The sequence below is a fragment of the Anabrus simplex genome, chromosome 1, assembly GCF_040414725.1.
Source record: "Anabrus simplex isolate iqAnaSimp1 chromosome 1, ASM4041472v1, whole genome shotgun sequence".
Classification (NCBI taxonomy): Eukaryota; Metazoa; Arthropoda; class Insecta; order Orthoptera; family Tettigoniidae; genus Anabrus; species Anabrus simplex.
In genome coordinates this window covers 1221796753-1221819224 of record NC_090265.1, presented here as the reverse complement: position 1 = coordinate 1221819224, position 22472 = coordinate 1221796753, and the positions used below count along the sequence as shown (strand labels likewise).

Below are 22472 nucleotides of genomic sequence, written 5' to 3'. Positions count from 1 at the left end.
TACATTACTTGATTAGTATACAGTTGTGTAGCAATATCAAGGAGACCAAAACACGAAATGTCAAATTTCACCGTTAATATTAGCTTAAACAAAAAACTGAACATAACAAAAGCTTTGTAAAATATAATATCCGATCTTTTATCTCTCATACGCGTTTACTGTGAGATGAATAATAATGGAGATATTCCTGATTATGAAATTTTTCACAAACTTTCAAACACCTCCTCCAAAAAATTAATTCCATCATAAAATTGTATTTAAATAATAATATTACAGAAAATCGAATACATTATCGTACAAGCTATAATAATGAAGATATTCACGAATTTAAATTTTTACTATGTCAATCAACAGAGAGCATCGCTGAACAGGAATTAGTTCCGTCATTATGGTAACGAACAACCTGACGATGGCGGTTGTTTATATTTGCTAAAAAATCGCGTGGTCATCAGCTCCTATTCATCAGGAAAGCAATGAAGATAACTATCGAAATAGGAAACATGTGGGGGATCGATCATTCGCAGGATTGTGGAAAAGGAATCATAAAAGTGGAGGGGGGGGGGGGAAATTGAACACCCTAATATCGGCGAGCAGGAGGAAAACGAAATGTAACGTCCTATAACATCCTAAGCCCCTGAAACTTATCAAAAATAACATTAGACTAACTATTATTGTACGTTGAGACGCTTTCTCTCTTCCGCAGTCACTCATCTCCGTCAGATGGCATTACTGCTACATTTATAAAAACTGACTATTCAATGAGGGGCACACAACCTCTAGTACCTTCGCGATGAATTCAACCGAGCGAGTGGCAACGTGGTTTGGGTCTTGCATTTGGGAGACAGTGGATTCGAACCCCACTGTCAGCAGCCCTGAACATGTTTTTCCGTGTTTTCCCATTTGCACACCAGAAAAATACTGGAGACGTACTTTAATTAACGTCACGGTCGCTTCCTTCTCGATCCTAGCTCTTTCCTATCTTATCGTCGCCGTAAGACCTATCTGTGTCGGTGCGACGTAAAGCCGATTGTAAACAAAGTTAACAACTCACCAGTGTCCGATTTACAATTCATCCACTGAAGTTATTGCTTCCACTACATAATTAAATTCGATCCTCATAAGGAGATGTTAAAGACAAAGTGTAAAACTGCTTTTTGCCATCCCACATTTTGCAACACTTCTCATCAATGTGACCGGTATAACGTTCAATGTATGATAATTATCTAATGTCACATTTTTAATCATTCTTCTATTCTTCCCCTTTCCGACATGTAACTTTCTGTTCAATAATGCCACACTTGAGATGTAAGCTTCAAAAACTTGTCACTGACTGAGGAAGATTCACTATTCAGCGTACTGCAAGTAATTTACACAAGATCACGACTTACAAGACCTATCTGTGTCGGTGCGACGTCAAGCAGCTTGTAAGAAAAAATGACCAACTCACTTACCAGTGTCCGATTCATAATTCACAGTCGCTATTCTACACGGCATGGATTTAAACTCTTCATTTTAGGAAATAAACACTCTTGCCTTGGGGTGTAAAGATAGAAAGTCAGACGTTCAAAACCTACATTATAAACAAGAACAAATGGTATTGTAAAGAATTTCAGTGTGTTATCCTTAGTAAGTGTCAACCCTACAATTAATGATTTCAGGTTAGTTCTATTGTGCGAGGTTATGAATAGGGTATAACGCATGAGAAGTTCCACAATTAAAATCCTGAATTATAAGTGGGTCCAGGATTATATCTGGGATTCAGACGTTGAGTTTCGAAACACGGACCGAATGCATTATTCTCATCCATTAACGCGAGCTCTTATTCTATCTATGTTGTAGGTATCGAAGGCAAAGTATTTATACTGCTAATCTGCTATTGCTTTATTTGAGAGGTATGGGCACTGTGATCAGCAGTCTTGTATGTTCAGTGTTAGCGAAATTTGTCTAATAACTTGCACGACAGTAGCTAGCATCCGAACTGGTGAAATAAATACATATAACACACAAATAATGTACGTTTATCCGTAAATAACTAATAGAACAATCAGGTGATGTGGAACTATTTACTTTGAGGGTGTTATAACACTCCAGCTTCTGCTGCAAATCTCATTTTCTCTATCTCTCACAATGGTGAAATATTAGTAGGCTACATATATGTACTAAACAAACAATATAGCATATTTATCCCTACATAATTAACAGAACATTCAAGTGACGTGAAACTATTCATTTCAATGGTGTTATACCATTCCAGCTTCTGTTGCACGTCTAATTTTATCTACCCCACATTATCATCATTTACTTAAGACAGAGCTTGAAGCCATTAATATTATGGTTGTTCCTCTTTTATTTTAGCCTCTAAAGCTTTGAAGACTGTTGCTAATACTGCAACTTAAACAATAACTACCACTATTACCTCTGTCCAAGCTTCAAAGATGGAGTTGGATTGTACTGCTGGATATTGCATTATATCTAGCCCATTCAAACATTCGATAGTGGACATTATTTTCTAGAGTTCTGAACTTCAGATAACAGGATTTTCTGTTCGCAGGTACTGTACCGATCTACTGAACTGTCTTCAAGGAGTGATCATATTCCTGCTGATGGTGGCGTTCCGGAAGCGGGTACTACGCGGGATGGTGAAGAACAAGCCACTCGGGATCAAAGTGCCGCACCAGTGGGCGCAAGGTGTCGATGAGGAGTCTGAAGCAATACTAGCAGACGAAGAGCTCTGCCATACTCAAGTGCCAAACTGAACTTCGTGTGAACTGGAAGCACGTTAAGAACAAGAAGTGTAATCTTGCAATAACGAGGTGCGAAATCTGTTTTCACCAAAGAATCAAGAACCTACTTAAGGTCACATTCATCCGCTACGTTAAGCGAAAGGAAGCAGGTATTTCGGACAGAGATTCACTCATTCCAACACAATAGTAGTGATCTTACAGAAGAACATTAATTTGTAATTGGTTATTAACATAGTTAATAATCGAACATCTACGGTAGAATAACCGAGTGGCAAGAAATGAAAGTCAGTGACCTATATTTTGAGTGCGTTTGCGAAGAACAAGAATCTTCTTTCAGTCCACTTTCGAACAAGTACATGTTTGTGGTGAAGGACAGTCCGAGGCAGCTTTTATTGGTTAGGCGTTATTTTCTGTTGTCAGTAAATAAATGAAAATTAGCAACGACTTTCTGCAGTAGATTAACAGCACACGGACTAGGAAAGAAGTGCCAATAATTTTCAACAAACGTTGCTCGAATATTAAAATCCTACAACTTCGAGAGATTATTGTTCAAAATCTGAACAGTTTCGAGCTTCGAACGAATTAATAATTTAGGCAATTTTCATCACTTATCTTCAGGTAAAGAAATGTAAAAATTATGTGGGATTACCATTCCAATAATATCGGTCCATTATTACATCAACACAAAGTCTACTTAGAGAGCAAAGACATGTACGGCATGCTTAGACAGCCGTTAAAACACATAATCCAGTGTTTATGGTCTATCTGTCCAATTATCATTTCTAAAGCTAAGTCATTTTTTGTCGTTGTAATGCTGTAATGGAGGTCATTTATAAAATATTTAAAAATCATTAAATGACACAGGGCACTTAGCAACTTCACAAACCAAAACTGACAAAGGAACATGCCACGTTTTTAACTTGCCAGCGATGAAAAAACACCCGGTCAATCTGACAACAAGCGAGATCGTCATCGCCAGCGTCATTTGCTGACGCAGTGGTTTCATTTCAATTCGTGTGAACATAATACTTACATATCAGTAAATATCAATACTGAGTGAACGACACCGTATTTTCCTCTTACTTACGAACAGCTGTGAAAATTACACCGTATTTTCCTCTTACGAACAGCTGTGAAAATTAGTAAGGTGTTCTCAGCAAGCAAATACGATATAAACCTTACACAATCTCTCAAGATAAGCGTGTGTTCATAGTATGATTTTCCAGGCGATAAGCAGTTCACATGAACAATGATATGCTTCACCTAAAGAGCTATGCTGGCGTACGACAAAAGCAATCGAAAGGACGTGAAGTTAAAGAATCTCAGCAGTTGTAAATACAAAATGTAAATAGGAGAAGTACAATCAAAGCAATGTATAGTATATTAGCAGTTTTGATGCAATCAATAATAATTTTAAAAGTACTAATTAAAGCAAAAAATACCGTGCGAACATAACCGCATGCGTTAACATAATATTGTTAAAACATTTTCCTTCTGTAAATGAGCCACACTACTAGACGAGATAGGGACCTGTGGGTTTTATTTGAAACGCATTCGAATATGTGGACGGTTTCGGCTATATTTCACCTTTTACAAAGATTTCGCCCATAGACAATATATTATAGTTCAGTAAATAATACTATGAAAACCTTCAATTAACCTACGCAAATCGGAAATATTCACAGAATAGTTTTCAATAAGTGACTCTCCAAAGGGTGGCATCAGCAACATTATTCCATTTACAAGACGTACCACAAGACCCTATCGAATAATATACGTACTTACTGACAATGTAGATTTGCCTGATATGGACATTTATTGTGAGAAATAATCAACTGGATAAGAGACAAATGTAACCTCAACAGTGTTTATGAATTGCTGAACTTTTAACACATTTCAATTGTAATCATAATGAGATAATAAAGTTATATTTTTGTAGCGTTCATTTTTATCGCAGACAACTACAGTAATACGATGCAATTACCTTTCAGCAAGATGTTCAGAATCTGATCACGAAAGAATACGGATAGTTCATGTTCTAGATTAGAGGTCGAGGTTATCATTCACTATACAGTGTTTTAACCCCCATCAATACAAGCATCTTTCTACATCCTATATCCATCGTGTAAAAATCTTTGCAACTGACCGACTGTGTGGCGAATCCTGGTGAATGTGTATGCAATTTTAAAATTAAAATTGTCTATGGTATATTACGTATATTACGTAGCTAATGACCTCCAAATTTACGGCCAGGAAAACTGTAACCTTGTAAATAATTAGAGAAAATGGAAATTGCTATAGATTGGTATCTGAAATGTGAAATGTCGTATGGCTTTTAGTGCCGGGATATCCCAGGACGGGTTCGGCTCGCCAGGTGCAGATCTTTCTATATGACACCCGTAGGTGACCTGCGCGTCGTGATGAGGATGAAATGATGATGAAGACAACACATACACCCAGCCCCCGTGCCATTGGAATTAACCAATTAAGGTTAAAATCCCCGACCCGGCCGGGAATCGAACCCGGGACCCTCTGAACCGAAGGCCAGTACGCTGACCGTTCAGCCAACGAGTCGGACGATTGGTATCTTAAAGGATATGAATTATTTAACGTAAATACACTCGGAAAGCGAATATATGATTGTTTAAATTGAGTGAGGGTGAGATACTGTATTTCCTTAATTCATTAAGCTTGAAAACAGACTTAATTATGAATACCTTGGTGGATCATTTATTATCATTTACTTGGGTACGGGAACCTCCATTATTGATATGTACATTGTGGTTAATTTGTTGATGGTTATATCTCTTGATTTTAACATGTAACTAGTCAGGTTAGCAGCAGTGATGAGCCGTTCAAAAAAAAGTGAATAGGGCAGCGATATTTGCCCTTTAGTGTACAGCCATACGTGACGAATACTATGACAGCTGATGAGACCCGCTCAAAATCCAACCAGTCTGCGGGCTAGGACTCAACATACAGTATATACGGTACAATTAGTTGATGATGCTTGTAGTTTAAAGGGGTCTAACATCTAGGTCATCGGCCCCTAATGGTACGAAATGAAACGAAATGCAATGGCAATTTAAAAGTCCAAAATCATCCACTGACCACAATTCAAAACGTGATGATGATGAGGATGATGAATGAATGAATGAATGAATGAATGAATGAATTAATATGAATTTAAAACAATGGATCCGACCCACAATGCCTCACCTTCCCAGAAACTATATTACTGACCAAGGGACTGCTTCCAAAGTACAATCCTGAATCGATGATGCTTGTATACAGGGGATCAAAATCCAGGTCAACGGTCCCACATAATGGTACTTATCGTTAGTATAGTAGAACTACGGTATTTCTCAAGTTGCGGTACTAATCAAAAGTAGCGTAAACTCACGGTGTTTCAAACATTATGGTACAATTCACAAGTATTGTACTTCGCACAAGTAACGCAGACCTATGGTGTTTCTCACATAATGGCGCCATTCGCAGGCAACGCAAACCCATGGTGCACCTCACATAAGTGTACTAATCACAGGGACTCGTAATATACCGTGGTGTTCCTCACATAGTGGGTACAAATCACAGGCAACGCAGACCGACGGTGTCGCACATATAGGCTAGTGGTACTAATCACAGGCAACGCCCAGATCCGTGGTGTTTCTCACATAATGGTACAAATCACAGGTAACGTAAGCCCGTTATGTTCTGGATATAGTGGTACTAATCACAGGTACTGGAAACACACAGTGAACCGCTCTCTGCTGCTACTAATCACAAACCTATTGTGTACCTAATATAGTGGTAGGTCTACTATTCGCAAGTAAAGGCGACCCATGGTGTTTCCCACGTGATGGTACTAATCACAAGTAGTTTCATGGTTCTAATTCAATCATCCCTTGGTCGCCCCTTTTAGTCGCCTCTTACGACAGGCAGAGGATACCGTGGGTGTATTCTTCGTCTGCGTCCCCCGCCCACAGAGGGTTACAATTACTCTAATGGGACAGATATATAGGGCCTATATTTTATCTAAGAACGGTAATGTAACATTTTTCAGTATTAATTCCAGAAAATATTCTTAAAACGTATTTATTGGATTTAGACACCAGAAAATGAAAAGTATTTGAAATAAGCTCCCATCGGCATAAGTTTTCACAAATATACAAAGTTGGATCATGTCGCACATCACGGCAAATGTGTACGTGTACTCTGGCGCTTTTTATGTAATGAAGTACGGTATTATGTTTGGAAACATAATAAATATACAGGGCAGTGCAGAAATTACAAACATTGTCTGAACAGTACGATGCGTCATTGTAATCTGCAAGGTGATGACGGCAACACATATTTGACTGACTGTACCTCATGTGTTCGTAATGTGCACCCTATCGTCTCACGCATTGTTCATAAACGATCCCGTGGTAACTACAGTAGAAGAGAGTGTGAACGAGCCTGTAGTTTGTCGAGTATTTGTTGAATACAGATTGCCGAGAAGAAAAAAAAAACCCTGTATCTCTTCTCGTAATTCGGGAACATTCCTAGGTAGGTCATCTGACCGGTAAACGGATTATTTCAGCGTGTATCGTACGGTATGTCGACATCACGGGCGTGAAGTCCGGTTAGTAAGGAAGGGTACGGGAATCCCGTTCCACGGGATATTAAGCGATCTCCAAAGTGATGCAAAAAGACAAGTGGACCTCTGGCGCTGTAGGTTGTAGCTCCATCCTGCTGCATCTACTGTCGTATCAGTGGTAGGTTTCTGGCGACATCCAATATTGTGTAATGTTCTGAGTATGCTTATAATTTGTTTTGCCGTATACTGTATTTTTCTCAAATTATATTTATGTTTACTGTACTTAGCCTTCTCCCCAGAAAATGAGTGGTAGTGTGCTGTGTCCCAACCCAGCAGAGGTAGTAGGATTTTTGAAGGGCGGAGAAAAGTCAATTCGGCATGCAATGAAATGAAATGGCGTATGGCTTTTAGTGCCGGGAGTGTCCGAAGACAAGTTCGGCTCGCCAGGTGCAGGTCTTTCTATCTGACACCTGTAGGTGACCTGCGCGTCGGGATGAGGATGAAATGATGATGAAGACAGCACATACACCCAGCCCCCGTGCTATTGGATTTAACCAATTAAGGTTAAAATCCCCGACCCGGCCGGGAATCGAACCCGGGACCCTCTGAACCGAAGGCCAGTACGCTGACCGTTCAGCCAACCAGTCGGACTCGGCATGTAATGTCGTACGATGTCGAAATGTAAAAGATAGATAGCTGGTGACACATATGATGTTCACCCGACAACAACAATTAAAACTCAGCAATAGGTCACCCAACAGAAATTCGCTTTCTCTGCTATCAGGAAGTGTAAAATCAAACGTCGATATTTACACGCAAGCAGCCTAAATAGGTCAGACAGTGACAGCTGCTCACCATCAACTAGGTAACAGAGAATAGTGAAAAATGAAAATAAAAATCCACAGCCTGTTACCAGTCATTCGACCGGGTCAGGAATGGAATGAATGAAGCCCGATCTCGCGGCGAGGATAGGAATTGCGCCGGCTGCCGAAGCCTGTCGCACTCCTCTAGGGCAATGATTAATGAATGACAGATGAAATGATATTGGAGAGTGTTGCTGGAGTACCCAAAGAAAAACCTGTCCCGCCTCCGCTTTGTCTAGCACAAATCTCACATTGAGTGACCGGAATTTGAACCACGGAACCCAGTGGTGAGAGGTCAGTGCGCTGCCGCCTAAACCACGGCACGGAGACTCTTAGTGCTGAAAATAATAGGCTATATAACTGGTGTTTCCTGAAGGTATACTACTGCATATTAATAAGAAAACTCCAATTTGCGTCGTCAATGATGTAGAATTGTAAACACTTGCCCTAACCCATCCCTACCACATTTGGACCGCCCGCCGCTAATATCAGTCAAAATACCTGTAGATGGCAGCTGATGCCATACGATTATTATTATTATTATTATTATTTAAAAATTGCCTCTCAATGAACGTAGCCCCATTGGACTCAGTATGCCCACTAACAGAAATTGTATATAACAGCTAAAGCAAATCGTACTCAAATATTTGGACCGAGATGGCGATTTCAGATTTGGCAGGATTTCTTCAGCATCGTCACAATAATCTCACCTCTAAGTCGATTTTCTTTCTAAAATCTTCAGAAAACCTTGATATGGCACCTCGAGCTCCCAGTATATGACCATGGACTCCGACTGACCCCAAGTGATATTTATCTTTGAAGAAAATTGCTGTGGGCTCTTAAGTACATACTCTTCTTTTGGGATGTACTTCTGTATCATGTTGTTTATTATTATCATTATCATTATTATTATTATTATTATTATTATTATTATTATTATTATTATTATTATTATTATTATTATTATTTACATCGTAAGATGATATACGTTCATTCAACACACGATATAAATGAACTTCATATCCTTTCCTTGTAGTGTGGTGATACACAGCAAGCCCACTACCTTCAATTCGCCAACCTTCGAAGAAGTCGGCCGTGACGCTCAGTACCACATAAATACTTTCACGTCATCTTCCACTAACCAGAGATCCGTTATGTAGAGAAACCGCCTGCATACTTGCAGACTGGGAATAACAATGACTATATTCACCTTAATTCATTCCCTCCTTCATAGACAGAATCCCACTCACCACTGCAGGTACCCTCGTTATTTTCTCACTTATCCTCAACATACCACATAATTTAGGCCAGTCAAGTTTTTCGATTGTTTTTATACAGAACAGGCAGACCAGAGCTTAGGATAATGAGGAAGATCGTGATAATGATTTTTAAACGAACAAAATCGTAATAATGGGTCTTTGATGGTAAGGAAAATAAGAAAATAAAAATGAAGGAAAAAAATGCGTTCTTAAACTTCTTAAACTTCAAAGAATACGAGTCTCTACAACCAGAATTAACAAAACTAAACGCCAGTTCATAGAAGGTCCTAGACCTGTTAGAACAACCGCTACCATGCAGATGCTCTACAGATATTGGTGCGTCACATGATTCCTCAGCCGAATTGAGTGGCTTTTGCGATCAAGTTCACTGTCTCTTTTTCTCAGCTGACCCCGCGAGGCAGAATGAGCCCCGGTTTAACCCTCATTAACGTCCTTGGTCTAGGCAGGAACAGTACCCAGGGTCTCCGGGTAAGAGAAATGCTACCCCTGAAACATAAGAGGTGGTAAAAATACGATCTCGGTAGAATGAAATAGTACAGGAGCCAGAGAGTCGACGCGAAAGAAAGAAAGAGAGAGAGAGAGGAGAGGAATCCCTCCCTTTCACCCCCACCTTACCGCAAAATCACAGGAAACTAAGTAAACGGACCCAGGTCACGAATATCTAGAGTTTGTCACTTTCTGAACACATTTAGTGTTACCTTCAAAGGCTGTAGCCTTCCTGCGTATATCTGCGGTGTACTGCTATAGGTGGAGCTACAGCAACCTTCCATTTTTTTTGCTTTACGTCGCACCGACACAGATAGGTCTCATGGCGACTATGGGACAGGAAAGGCCTAGGAATGGGAAGGAAGAGGCCGTGGCCTTAATTAAGGTACAGCCCCAGCATTTGCCTGGTGTGAACATGGGAAACCACGGAAAACCATCTTCAGGGCTGCCGACAGTGGGGTTCGAACCCACTGTCTCCCGGATGCGAGCTCACAGCTGCGCGCTCGTAACCTCACGGCCAACTCGCCCGGTCCTTCTACTTTTAGTCGCCTCTCCGACAAATACTGTAAGTTATGTGTATGTATGTATGTATGTATGTATGTATGTATGTATGTATGTATGTATGTATTATCTGCGCACTTTTTAGTGATAAATTTACACCCTAGTGCTGAATCGGTCGACTTCGGTTATCTTCGAGATTCGTATTGGCAACCTTTGAAACACAAACTAAGAATCGCTTATGATCGCTGTGCGACATCTGGCGTTCACTTTACGTACTCGTACTGTTGTTGTTTACACAGCAAAGCCAAACTATATAACTCATGCTAGGAACAAGTTTCGCATCGAGAAATGTTATATAGTATTATATATCGTGTCTGTGACACAGTTGTTGACTTAAGATAATAAAGGTTTAGAAAATTCATAGCGATCGATCATATTATCGATTCAATTCAGATTTCATTCCCATTCAGTTGGCAGTATTTCCGGAACCCGCAGTGCTCCCTCCTTACTCCTCAACCCAGTACAAAAATCTATCACTAAAAAGTGCGCGTTCAATATGTATGTATGTATGTATGTATGTATGCATGTATGTGTGTATGTATGTATGTATGTAGAGTTCTCCAGCCCGAAAGATGGTCGGATTCCACGTAGTTCCACCACAGCTTTAACAGGTATAAGATGCTACTTATGTTGCCAAGTGCACTGAAATTAATACAACAACCGAAGGACTAATTCTCTTTTTGAATCAGTGGTATAATGACGCCCTCCGGTTACCAAGATCCGAAGATTAGAGGTAGTGGGGTTATTATACGGTTAAAAGTTCATTCGGCCCTCCATGTTGTAAGATGTCAGTATGTAACAGATCATTGGTAAGTAAACTCGTGTCCTCGTCTAGAGGAAGTGCAGCTTTATCCAGATACAATGGAAGTGAACTGCGTGCACCTTTCTTTTATCTATAAAGTTTTAGTATATCCCAGAAATCTCATCAATTCCAGCTGTTTTCCTAGTTTTCTACTTTTGTATCTGTTTGTAAATCTGTGGTTTGGTTCTAAATACACCAAATTTGCACCAATATTACACCAATTCTGAACCATTATATTTGTGAGGTAAATAGGAAGAAAACTGCACAAATTTTGCACTAAAATGACACCAAGATGATTCCAGAAATGCACCCAAATCCTTGGAGTAAGTTTGGAGCATTTTTGCAGCAAAATTGATTCAACAGTGGTGTTGAAAATAAAGAAGGTTGAAAGAAAAGCTTTGGAGTATTTTTGGCGGGAACTTGGAGCAGAAATTGTTTGATTAATGTACTTCTTTTCTGGTGTAACTATGGTGTAAAATGTCACTTCTCTTGTTGGTGAAAAATGGTGTAAATTAATGTGAAAAAAATATGTGGTGTAATTATGGCGCAGTTTTAGTGTTAAAACGGTGCATCCATTGTTGCCTTTGCACCAAATTAGCACTACAAATACGTCACGTTTGTACCGATAAAAAATTTGCACCATTTTTACACCATTATTACACCAATTTTTGGTGTAAACTCTGCCACCACGAGCTGATAATCAGACAAGTCTTGGTTATAAAATAACTGCAAGTTCGCAGTTCTGGTATCAATTAAGTGGGGGAGGGGGATGTACCGGGATTTAGTGTCCCGAAACCCTCAGCTGCCCAGAGGCCTAAGAATCCTGTCTCCGGGCCTGGAACAATCAGCTGACGAATATTCGACTGTGTTCCACGAGTCTTCTGTGTCACCGCAAGATAACAACTTATCACAGTTATCTCGTCATTATTACACAATACCTACTTGTAATTTGTACTTTCTATATCCTGAACCTGCTTACTGTCTACTGTTCGAAACTTCTCACTAATCATATCCAAGTACTTCTGTCTAATTTCCTCGTCCTGGAGATTTTCTGCCCTTATTCGTTTGCAGACAGATTTGACTTTCTCTACCTTAGTTCACTACAGATCAGATAGTGGTCTGTGTCATCGAAAAATCCGCGAAAAACTCGTACATTCCTAACAGATTTCCTGAATTCAAAGTCTGTTAAGATATAGTCTATTATGGATCTGGTACCCCTAGCCTCACATGTGTAGCGGTGAATAGCCTTATTCTTGAAGAATGTATTCGTAACAGCTAAACCCATACTAGCACAGAAGCCCAGCAAACGCTTCCCATTCCCATTAGCTTCCATATCTTCCCCACATTTTACCAATCACCCTTTCGTATCCTTCAGTTCTATTCCCAACTCTCGCATTGAAATCGCCCTTTAGCACTATTCTATCCTTGCTGTTGACCCTGACCACGATGTCACTCAATACTTCATACAACTTGTCAACTTCATCCTCATCTGCACCCTCATATGGTGAATACACGGAGACAATTCTAGTCCTAATTCCTCCAACTGACAAATCTACCTTTACATATTCACATCTTTATCTTTACATCGGTCTGTTTTCAGACCAACTTTGCTTTACGGGAGCGAAAGCTGGGTGGACTCAGGATATCTTATACATAAGTTAGAAGTAACAGACATAAAAGTAGCAAGAATGATTGCTGGTACAAACAGGTGGGAACAATGGCAGAAGGTTACTCGGAATGAGGAGATAATTTAGGAATGACCTCGATGGATGATGCTGTATGCATAAACCGGCTTCGGTGGTGGGGTCATGTGAGGCGAATGGAGGAGGATAGGTTACCTAGGAGAAAAATGGACTCTGTTATGGAGGGTAAGAGAAGTAGAGGTAGACCAAGATGACGATGGTTAGACTCGATTTCTAACGATTTAAGGATGAGAGGTATAGAATTAAATGAGGCCACAACACTAGCTGCAAATAGAGGATTGTGGCGGCGTTTAGTAAATTCACAGTGGCTTGCAGACTGAACGCTGAAAGGCATAACAGTCTATAATGATGTATGTATGTATGTATGTATGTATGTATGTATGTATGTATGTATGTATGTATGTATGTATGTATGTATGTATGTATGTATGTATGTGTAATGGGTGGCATACAGGGATGCTGTAGTAGAAACAACAAGGGAATGTCTAGGAACAACTGTGTGTAAAGATGGGAAAAGGCGAACATCTTGGTGGAATGAAGTGAGAGCAGCTTGTAAACGTAAAAAGAAGGCTTATCAGAAATGGCTCCAAACAAGGGCCGAGGCAGACAGGGATGTTCCTTCAGTTAATTCCTCTGGTTGGGAGATGTGCATGTGTGTGCCGTCTTCAACATTCGATTTCACCCTACGTAGGGCCTCATCCTCATAGAGATGCAGGTTATCCATGGGTGTCAAATCTGAAGTTCTGCACTAGACCTCTTCGGAGGCCATATCACATTTATTTATTTATTTATTTATTTATTTATTTATTTATTTATTTATTTATTTATTTCCACCTACGTCCCTCTGAATCTCAGGAACAACATGAGGGCCCAACAAAAATTGAATCATGCGCTCGCTAAGTGACTGTCCCGGCAATGACGGGTACAACAGCTATTCTCTACATACACTGAAGAAAATGGAAATTGCAACACCCAGAAGGAGTAGTGCTACATTGCTTCAATCGAACATGCAGGACGAGTGTTCGGTTTTGATTCGCTGATTACACTTTCAGGTCCCTCTGACCGCAAGTTTGGACAACAATCAATACAGGATACGTCCACCACGAGCTGCAATACATTGATGAATTCGTCGAGGCATGGAGTCAATAAAGCCCTGGATTGCTTTCTGAAGAATTGTGGCCCATGCTTGCTGCACTGCACGGGTCAGTTGTTTTAGAGTTGTGGGTGGCTGAGGACGGTTGGCCAGTTGTCGATCCATCATGTCCCACACATGCTCAATAGGACTGAGGTCCGGGGATCTGGCGGGCCATTCTAAGGTTATGATGTCGTAGAGAGCTTCTCTGGAGATGCGAGCAGTGTGAACCCGGGCATTGTCCTGCTGAAACATCCCATTAGCAATGTTCGCCATCATAGGGACAACCACTGGATTGAGTACCCTATCAACGTACTGTCGAACAGTCATAGTGCCCTCAACAAGCACTAATTGTGATTTCACATTAAAGCCAATAGTTCCCCCGACCATAATGCTTGGTGTTGGCCCTGTGTGCCTCTCGACAATAAGATCTGGGCGGCCCCTCTCCCCGGTACGTCGGCGCACACGATGCCGGCGATCACTCCGGGCAAGACAGAAGCGCGATTCATCACTAAAGACGACCCTATGCCATTCGTCGACCCACGTCGATCTTTCTCGACACCAGGCCAGCCTTCCACGTCGCTGTTGTGGGGTCAATGGAACAACTTCTGCAGGGACACGGGCTCGTAAGCCAGCTGCACGCAGGCGATTACCAACTGTTTGTTGTGTAACGTGGGGTGCCACAGTTGCTCGAATTTGCGTTGCTGTTGCATGGGGTTCCATCCGGGCCATCCGAATGATGTGGCGATCCTATCTCACAGTTGTCTGTCGCGCTGGGCCTGTGCCAGGTCTCCGAGTGTGGGTACCTTTATTTGACCACTGCTGCCATACACGTTGTACCATAGATGCCTGTCGGCCAACACGTGCAGCGACAGTCCTTAGCGATAATCCAGCCTCATACAGCCCAATTATCCGAGTCCTCTCAAACGGCGACAGTTGTTGATAGCGTGCTCTTCTCTGTCGTCGAGGCATGTTTGACGGGGAACACTTCACTGCACATACTGCAAGTCAACTACGCTACACCAGAGTCCGTATACTGGTGTTGATTCCTCCGCGACCAATCACGTGGGGAGACCTGTAGCAACAATCCAATAGGTCTGAAACTTTGATCGTTTACATACCTACATGGCATCGTTCCATATCTTAAAAATCAACTCAAACGACCAATGCCTTCATGGTGTTGCAATTTCCATTTTCTTAAGTGTAATTACTGTATGCCGACATAGTACTGAAAGTGAATTAATGCACTACTCACTCTTTCTTTTCTCTCCCAAGAAATGAAGCATGATCATTCGAGAGTTCAGAAAATAAGCTACATAAGTCCTTTATCTGTCACACCTCACAGAATATTTGTTCATTTTACATGTTTTTCCGTGGCATACGCTTTCTGTAACAATGGAGCTTTAGACATTTGCGAGAGGTGTTTTTTTTTTTTTTTTTTTTTTTTTTTTCAAACTGACGGAACTTTTCTGGAAAGTACCCGCAATTTCATTAGTCGATAACCACCATCAATGATGAGCGCAAATACAGTACTCCAGTAGCACCCTCTAGTTCTTGATCTCTCGCTACGTTCATATCTCTATACTCAAACCCCCTTGTAGAGTTTTTCAGTTAACTAGTAGTATTTATATAACCTTTTCGGAACCTTGGATTCACCAGCCACATGTAGAGGGTTCAATTTCACTACATTCAAATGCAAGTAACGTTTACATCAAACTATCTCTGTAAACGAGTATATGGAGCAATGTGAAGTTGTATGCTATGAATTACATGTTACGTGATCTGTATGGGTCAAAACACATCATAGTTGTTTTCATTCACTTCCATCGTCTGAAGTTTAAGGCAGTTTAGGGGTGGGAGTTAAGGATGTACGACCTTCAAAACACTTTTATAGTTAGAGGAAGTGTAACAAATGCTTGCCCTATCTACCCGGGGTCCTTGGCTTACCTAATCCCTTTTTTAGAAACTACGCTGACATACGCAACATAGCAGCATTAGATCCATGCAAACATTTACCAAGTTTTGGAACTACAGGTTTCTGTTCCCTTCTCACCCGCCAGATGACCACTGTTTGAAAAGAGCGGAAAGAGCCTCTCTTCTCGCCGCACACACTTCAACAACCACGCAAGCAATGCGTCTCGTGACCTAAATTCTAAACGTGATACGGTTGCAGCATTGCATGGTCAGTGAGTAGGTCAATGTCCCAACTATATCACATCATTTATTAACATGAATGAAAGCATGTATATAGAACGGCAGAGTCTCGAATAAATAAGAGTTTTAAGTAGCAATAATACAATCAAGGCTTTCACGGCCGCAGATCAAAAAGAAAAATCACAGCAACAGAACCAAGCTTTTGGGTTATTACTACAGCTCGGAAATTCAGACATTTATTTTGGCTAACACAGACAGGCAGTAAGCACTTTAAAATCTAGGAAATAGGCATTTAAAATGACGAAAATGTGCACTAAAATAATAAACATGGTTCAATGTAAGCTATTTACGTTCAATCTAACCAACTGGATGAGAGACAGTCCGCTGATTATATCTTATATTTGTTCTGTTATGCTACAGTGTCTAAATGATATTTCGTGCTTCGAAAGCCTGCAAAATTGTGTGTGTGTGTGTGTGTGTGTGTGTGTGAGTGAGAGAGAGAGAGAGAGATTTGCTTCATAAGACTCATTCAATTGTTCACTTTAAACTTGGCAAGGGAGCCGCGTTATTACGCAACCGAGGCAGAACAAAGCACAGAGCGGTAGGATAGCAAACGAGATAAAGTGACCAATTTAAACACTTCTACTCTATCACAAACATGGTCAACAATTGATAAGGTCGTTTTTGGCACAGAAAGAGTAGAATTTTGAAAGTGTAAGCACGATACTTGAGTGGGCGAAAAACTCCAGTGAGCGTTTCGAGAGGGAGAATTCCATATTACGTGGCAGATTTTCAACAGCATTTCGAACCTAGTGTTGCCTCTAGCTCTCAAGATCTCTGCACATAGTCCGGCATACCCACGCGCTTAAAGTGATCCTTAAAAAGGCTGAAAAGAATCTTCCTTATATGAGAAAGTTTCTTCTCCGTCTCTCTCTCTCTCTCTCTCTCCGTCGTCGTAGTGTAGAGGTTACCTTTCCATACAGTTAACCCGGGTTCAAGTTGGCATAAGCCTGGCTTGGGAGCCTCGAATAGGATGTCCTCGGCCTCATTAAAAGTGAGAATTGACATCAGAATTGTGTCTGAATATAACTGTCGATCAACTTAGAAACGTCCACCTCCGTAGCGTAACGGTAACGGTTAGCACTATTAGCTGCCGTCGTTGGAGGCCTGGGTTCGATTCACGGAACTGCCAGAAATTTAAGAATAGCAGGAGGGCTGGTATGTGGTTAAATGGCACATGGAGCTCACCTCCATTGCGGGTGTATCTGAAAAGAACTGCACCACCTCAGGACGAGGAGATGCGTTTACTTTATCTTAGAAAAACTACTTCCCGTTTTCTTTCTTCAAATCCAGATGAATGCCAAGATAGTTATCTAACAGCTCCCTACTGTAGCCTCATACTACGATAGTTACCCTCTCCCGTCCTCCCACTGCCAACACCCTCGAGCACTAACGCTGAGAAAAGTACCGCTATTATTCTTAAGAATTTCGTTTCGCACCATCCCATCTGTCATATAAACGGACAAAGTTTATTAGCAGTCAACTGAATGGAGGAGCTTACGGAAAGATTTACTCCAATTGTCTTCCATGTGCTGTTAGTGTCTGGGACATGGTTAACAGATAAGAGCCCGTCTTCATTGTGTCATCTTGAAAGCTACTCGCGTCTGAGAAATGACCGTACTCACAAACGCGGCGGAGAAGTGTGTGGCTATTTCTTAACCAACCTCAAACCCACGTTGTTGGGTCGTTCACCAGGCAGCTACGAGAGAAAACTTGAATACCGGTACCGTACATGTTTGTTGAAATGACAGCGAACGATATTAAAGCCCTTGTAGGAGTAGTTTATAAACCTCCGAACAAAGGCCACTTAAAGTATTTTGAAACTGACTTAAGTAAACTACTGCCAGACTACCCACATTCAATAGAGACTTAATTGATGCAACCTCTTCCACACGACTCAAAACATTGTTTCAAGCATATAACATGGACATCTTGCCTCTCTCTCCAACTCACCACACGTCTCATTCGCACACACTATTAGATCTTGTAGTTACCTACAACTAGGCAGAGTTCTCAATGTTGGTCAGACTACCGTACCTGATATCTCCGACATGCTGTAATATACATTTCGTACAACATCCGGCCACCGAAACCCTCCAAGAAGTTTATTACCTACTAACCATTGAAAAATAGTCTATAAATAAATGATAGAGTCTTCAACGACGCAGACAAAATATCATGGCATCACGTAATCAACTTAACAATCTAGACCAGGGCCATCCAATCAGCGCTCCCCGAACGCTAGCGCTCTGGCCGCGCTCTAAGCCAGCGCTCCGAGCGCTTTCAGGGAAGGTAGTTTCGGTAGTGGTGGGAGGAGCTTGGCTAGCTGAGCGAGCGGTCTGCCCGCCGGGCCGAAGAGAGCAGCCGATTTTTTAGTGTGCCACTGAGATTTTATGTGTTTAAAAGAACACAATTTGTAACGGCATTACAGTGCCAACCACAGGGATGATTATGGTGATTTGACAGACCCCAGTCGCCAATCGAAGTTGGAAGAATTGAAATAAAATTTCAAGCAGCACTGTTCTGTATTATTGTTTTAATTTTTAAATGCTTGTTTACAAACGGGAATGAATGAATGATTGACTTATCTGAAGAACACTAAAGTTGTGACTTGCCGTATTTTTGTCTGACAGGAGATTGAGGAGAGTGAGGTTGGTGGACCCCCTTTACGAACAAGCTACAAATGTTCGTCGCAAATTGCCAAAGCTGGGAAACCCTTCGCGGAAGGGAATGTAATCAAGGAGTGCCTAATGGACGCGGCGGCATGTACTTGTCCTATGGAGCTAGTTGAGAAATTTCACAAAATCTCTCTTTCTCCTCACACTATGGCTCGCAGAATAGACAACATGGCCGTTGATATGGAACAACAATTAATGGAGAAGGCAGCAAATTTTGTATCCTTTTCCATCGCCCTCGATGAATCAACCGACAATTTGGACACAGCTCAGCTCGTTATTTTCATTCGAGGGTAGATGACGATATTCGGCTCACCGAGGATTTCCTAGACTTGGTAGCTCTCAAAGACACCATTACCGGTTTCGATATTTTCAACGCAGTGGGGGGTGTTTTTGAGTCAATGGGATTAAAATGGGAGGGGTTCAGGAGTGTAACGACGGATGGAGTTCCTGCATTACGTAGTCTACGCACGGGGTTCCTCAACTATGTAAAATTAAAAGTGACTGAGCGGTACTACCCTAATGGCGGCGATCCAGTGCTTGACACACCAGGAGGCAATCTGTGCAAAAGTCGCGAAGCTTAAAGACGTAATCGGAACAGTTGTGCGAGTGGTAAATTTTCTTCGATCCCATGGACTCACGCACCATCAATTCAAAGAGTACCGGGCGAGTTGGCCGTGCAGTTAGGGGCGCGCAGCTGTGAGCTGGCATTCGGGAGATAGTGGGTTCGACCCCCACTGTCGGCAGCCCTGAAGATGGTTTTCCGTGGTTTCCCATTTTCACACCAGGCAAATGCCGGGGCTGTACCTTAATTAAGGCCACGGCCGCTTCCTTCCACTTCCTAGGCCTTTCCTATCCCATCGTCGCCATAAGGCGTATCTGTGTCGACGCGACGTAAAACAAATAGCAAAAATAGCCATTTTCACCCCGGACAAATGCTGTGGCTGAACCTTAATTAGTACCTTAATTAAGGACACGGCCGCTTCCTTCCCATTCCTGGGCCTTTCTTGTCCCATCGTCGCCATCCTGTGTCGGTGCGACGTAAAGCAAATAAATAAATAAATAAATAAATAAATAAATAAATAAATAAATAAATAAATAAATAAATAAATAAATAAATAAATAAATAAATAAATAAATAAATAAATAAATAAATAAATAAATAAATAGTTCTTGGATGACATCGAGTGTTTTGCTTGCGGAATGCAATAGATACCTTTTATGACATGAAAGAGTGGCCCGAAATTCTTTTGCGTAATCGTAAGTGGGTGGCGGACTGGGCCTTTTTAAGTGACTTTACTGCCCATCTGAATACCTTGAACACTTCGCTTACCGATCTCGATAGCTGCATTCGCTTAAGTGCGACCAGTATCGAGTATTCTGGAGATAGTAGGTTCGAATTAAGGCAACGGCCGCTTCCTTCCCAGTCCTAGCCCTTTCCTGCCCCATCGTCGCCATAAGACATATCTGTGTCGGTGCGACGTAAAGCCAATAGCAAAAAAAAAAAAAAAAAAAAAAAAAAAAAAAAAAAAAAAAAAAAAAAAAAAAAAAAAAAGAGAGAAGAAAAACTTCGCTTCAGGGCGAAAAGCACAAATCTGCGATTTGGTGGAAGAAATTCAAGCGTTCAAAAGAAAACTGATTTTGTGGGAAAATCAGTTGCGTACAAGGAACACAGGACATTTTCCATTGCTTGAAGCAGTGAAATAAGGTGTTGTCTTTGATGAGTACTTGCAGGCAATTCGCCAATTACAAGAAGAGTTTGAAAAGAGATTTTCAGAATTATCAGAACCCCAAGCGGTGTTAGATTTAATTGTTCGAACATTTTCTCTTACTGCAGACAGTGCTCCACAGCTATTTCAATTAGAGTAGCTTGAACTGCAGTGCAATGTTCGTCTTAAAGCCGCTTTCTAATGTCACGAAGTTTGGAAGAATTTTATAGTGGCTTCCCGCAAGAAGAATACCCCCTTTTATATAAACATGCATGTAAAGTTCTGCCAATGTTCGGCTCAATGTACATTTGTGAGCGCTTCTTTTCGGTTCTTAAGCTTACCAAAAGTGAACATCGTGTAATGAGCGATAGAAACTCGCGTAATTGTGTAAGAATATTGGTATAATATTGGTAAAATGTTGAATTTTTCTCTCGGATAAGTTCAAATCTCAGTTTTGAATAAATCGCATTACTGTATTCTTTACTTAACACTTGATTTCGTTTCCTGCATATTCCATACATCGGAGTACCTTTCGATTTGTATATGCGATATATTTGTTATGGCAAAACAGCCCTATCAATATGATGTCAACAAACCCACAAAAGCCGTCGGACGCACGACTGTACGTACGTATGTAGTCAGCGCGATCCGAACATCGTCTGTCTCAGGTCTCCTCGCTGCCACACTGTAGTGGTGGTAGGGGAAGGACGGAGCGCTAGTCTGACTGCCCAGTGCTCCCCAAGCGCGGGCGCGCTCTCGGAGCGCAATAGCCGGATGGCCCTGATCTAGACGATAAAGTCACCTTCTTTAACAGCAAAATAACGAAACTATATGACAAGCATGCCCCAAAGCGGAGAGCCAGAATATCCAAAGGACCCTCCCCGTGGTTAAATTACGAAATTAGACAATTAATGAAACAAAGAGAGCCCACAGACAATACAAAAAGGACCCTATCGCACAACATTTTCAAGAATACAGGACATTACGAAACAAGACAGTACAACAAATATGAAATGCCAAACTGCGACATACTTACAATTTAATTAGGCCTACGCCTAACGGTAGAACAGCGACGACATCGTAGAAATCTATTAATAACCTCGGCCTTACGAAGAGCAAGAAGAGAGACGAAATTACAGTGCCCCTCGAGACTCTTATGGAGTATGTTGCTGCTAATTCCCTCGCATTACAACCTGACGACAAGCAGAAGCTCATGAACCATTACGATACACACCCCACATGACAGAGAGAAATACTATTTGTCACGTAACGCCGCTTCAAGTCAGAAATGCGGTCCTCAGAATAAGCACGAAAGCGAAAGGAATTGATAACATTGGGACTGACATGGTCAAACTCATTATTGATTTCATATTAAAACCTTAAATCACATAATCAATTTCTCTCTTCTATACCCCACAGATCCATCTCTGTGAAAGAAGGCTATTGTGCTAACTCATCCGAAAACTCAAACGCATTCGGACGAGAAAGACTGTCGTCCAATCTGTATTTTATTAGTAATGTATTATTTAATTTTTATTTTCTTCCGACAAGGACATCGTACAACTACAGCCTTACACAATGTGACCGAGGGCGTTCGACAAGCAATAGACAGAGGACGATTCACAGTTCTGGTACTACTAGATTACAGTAAAGCTTTTGACAGCGTAGAAATTGACATTTTATTTGTAAAACTGAAGGCTCTACACTTCTCTCAGAGTACGATC

General features: G+C 41.2%; 2 protein-coding genes across 3 annotated transcripts in view; one reads left to right on the top strand and one right to left on the bottom strand.

The window, feature by feature from the left end:
- The window catches only part of LOC136858202 (G-protein coupled receptor Mth2), an 81397-nt gene extending 76708 nt beyond the window's left edge, over positions 1–4689 (top strand). The window contains exon 8 of the mRNA XM_067137583.2: positions 2552–4689. Coding sequence (XP_066993684.2) covers positions 2552–2756 — 205 coding nt within the window. The 3' untranslated portion in view covers positions 2757–4689. The remainder of the gene's footprint in view (positions 1–2551) is intronic.
- The window catches only part of LOC136858203 (RNA helicase aquarius), a 686829-nt gene that overhangs the window by 342685 nt on the left and 321672 nt on the right, over positions 1–22472 (bottom strand). The gene's annotated exons all lie outside the window — the stretch shown is intronic.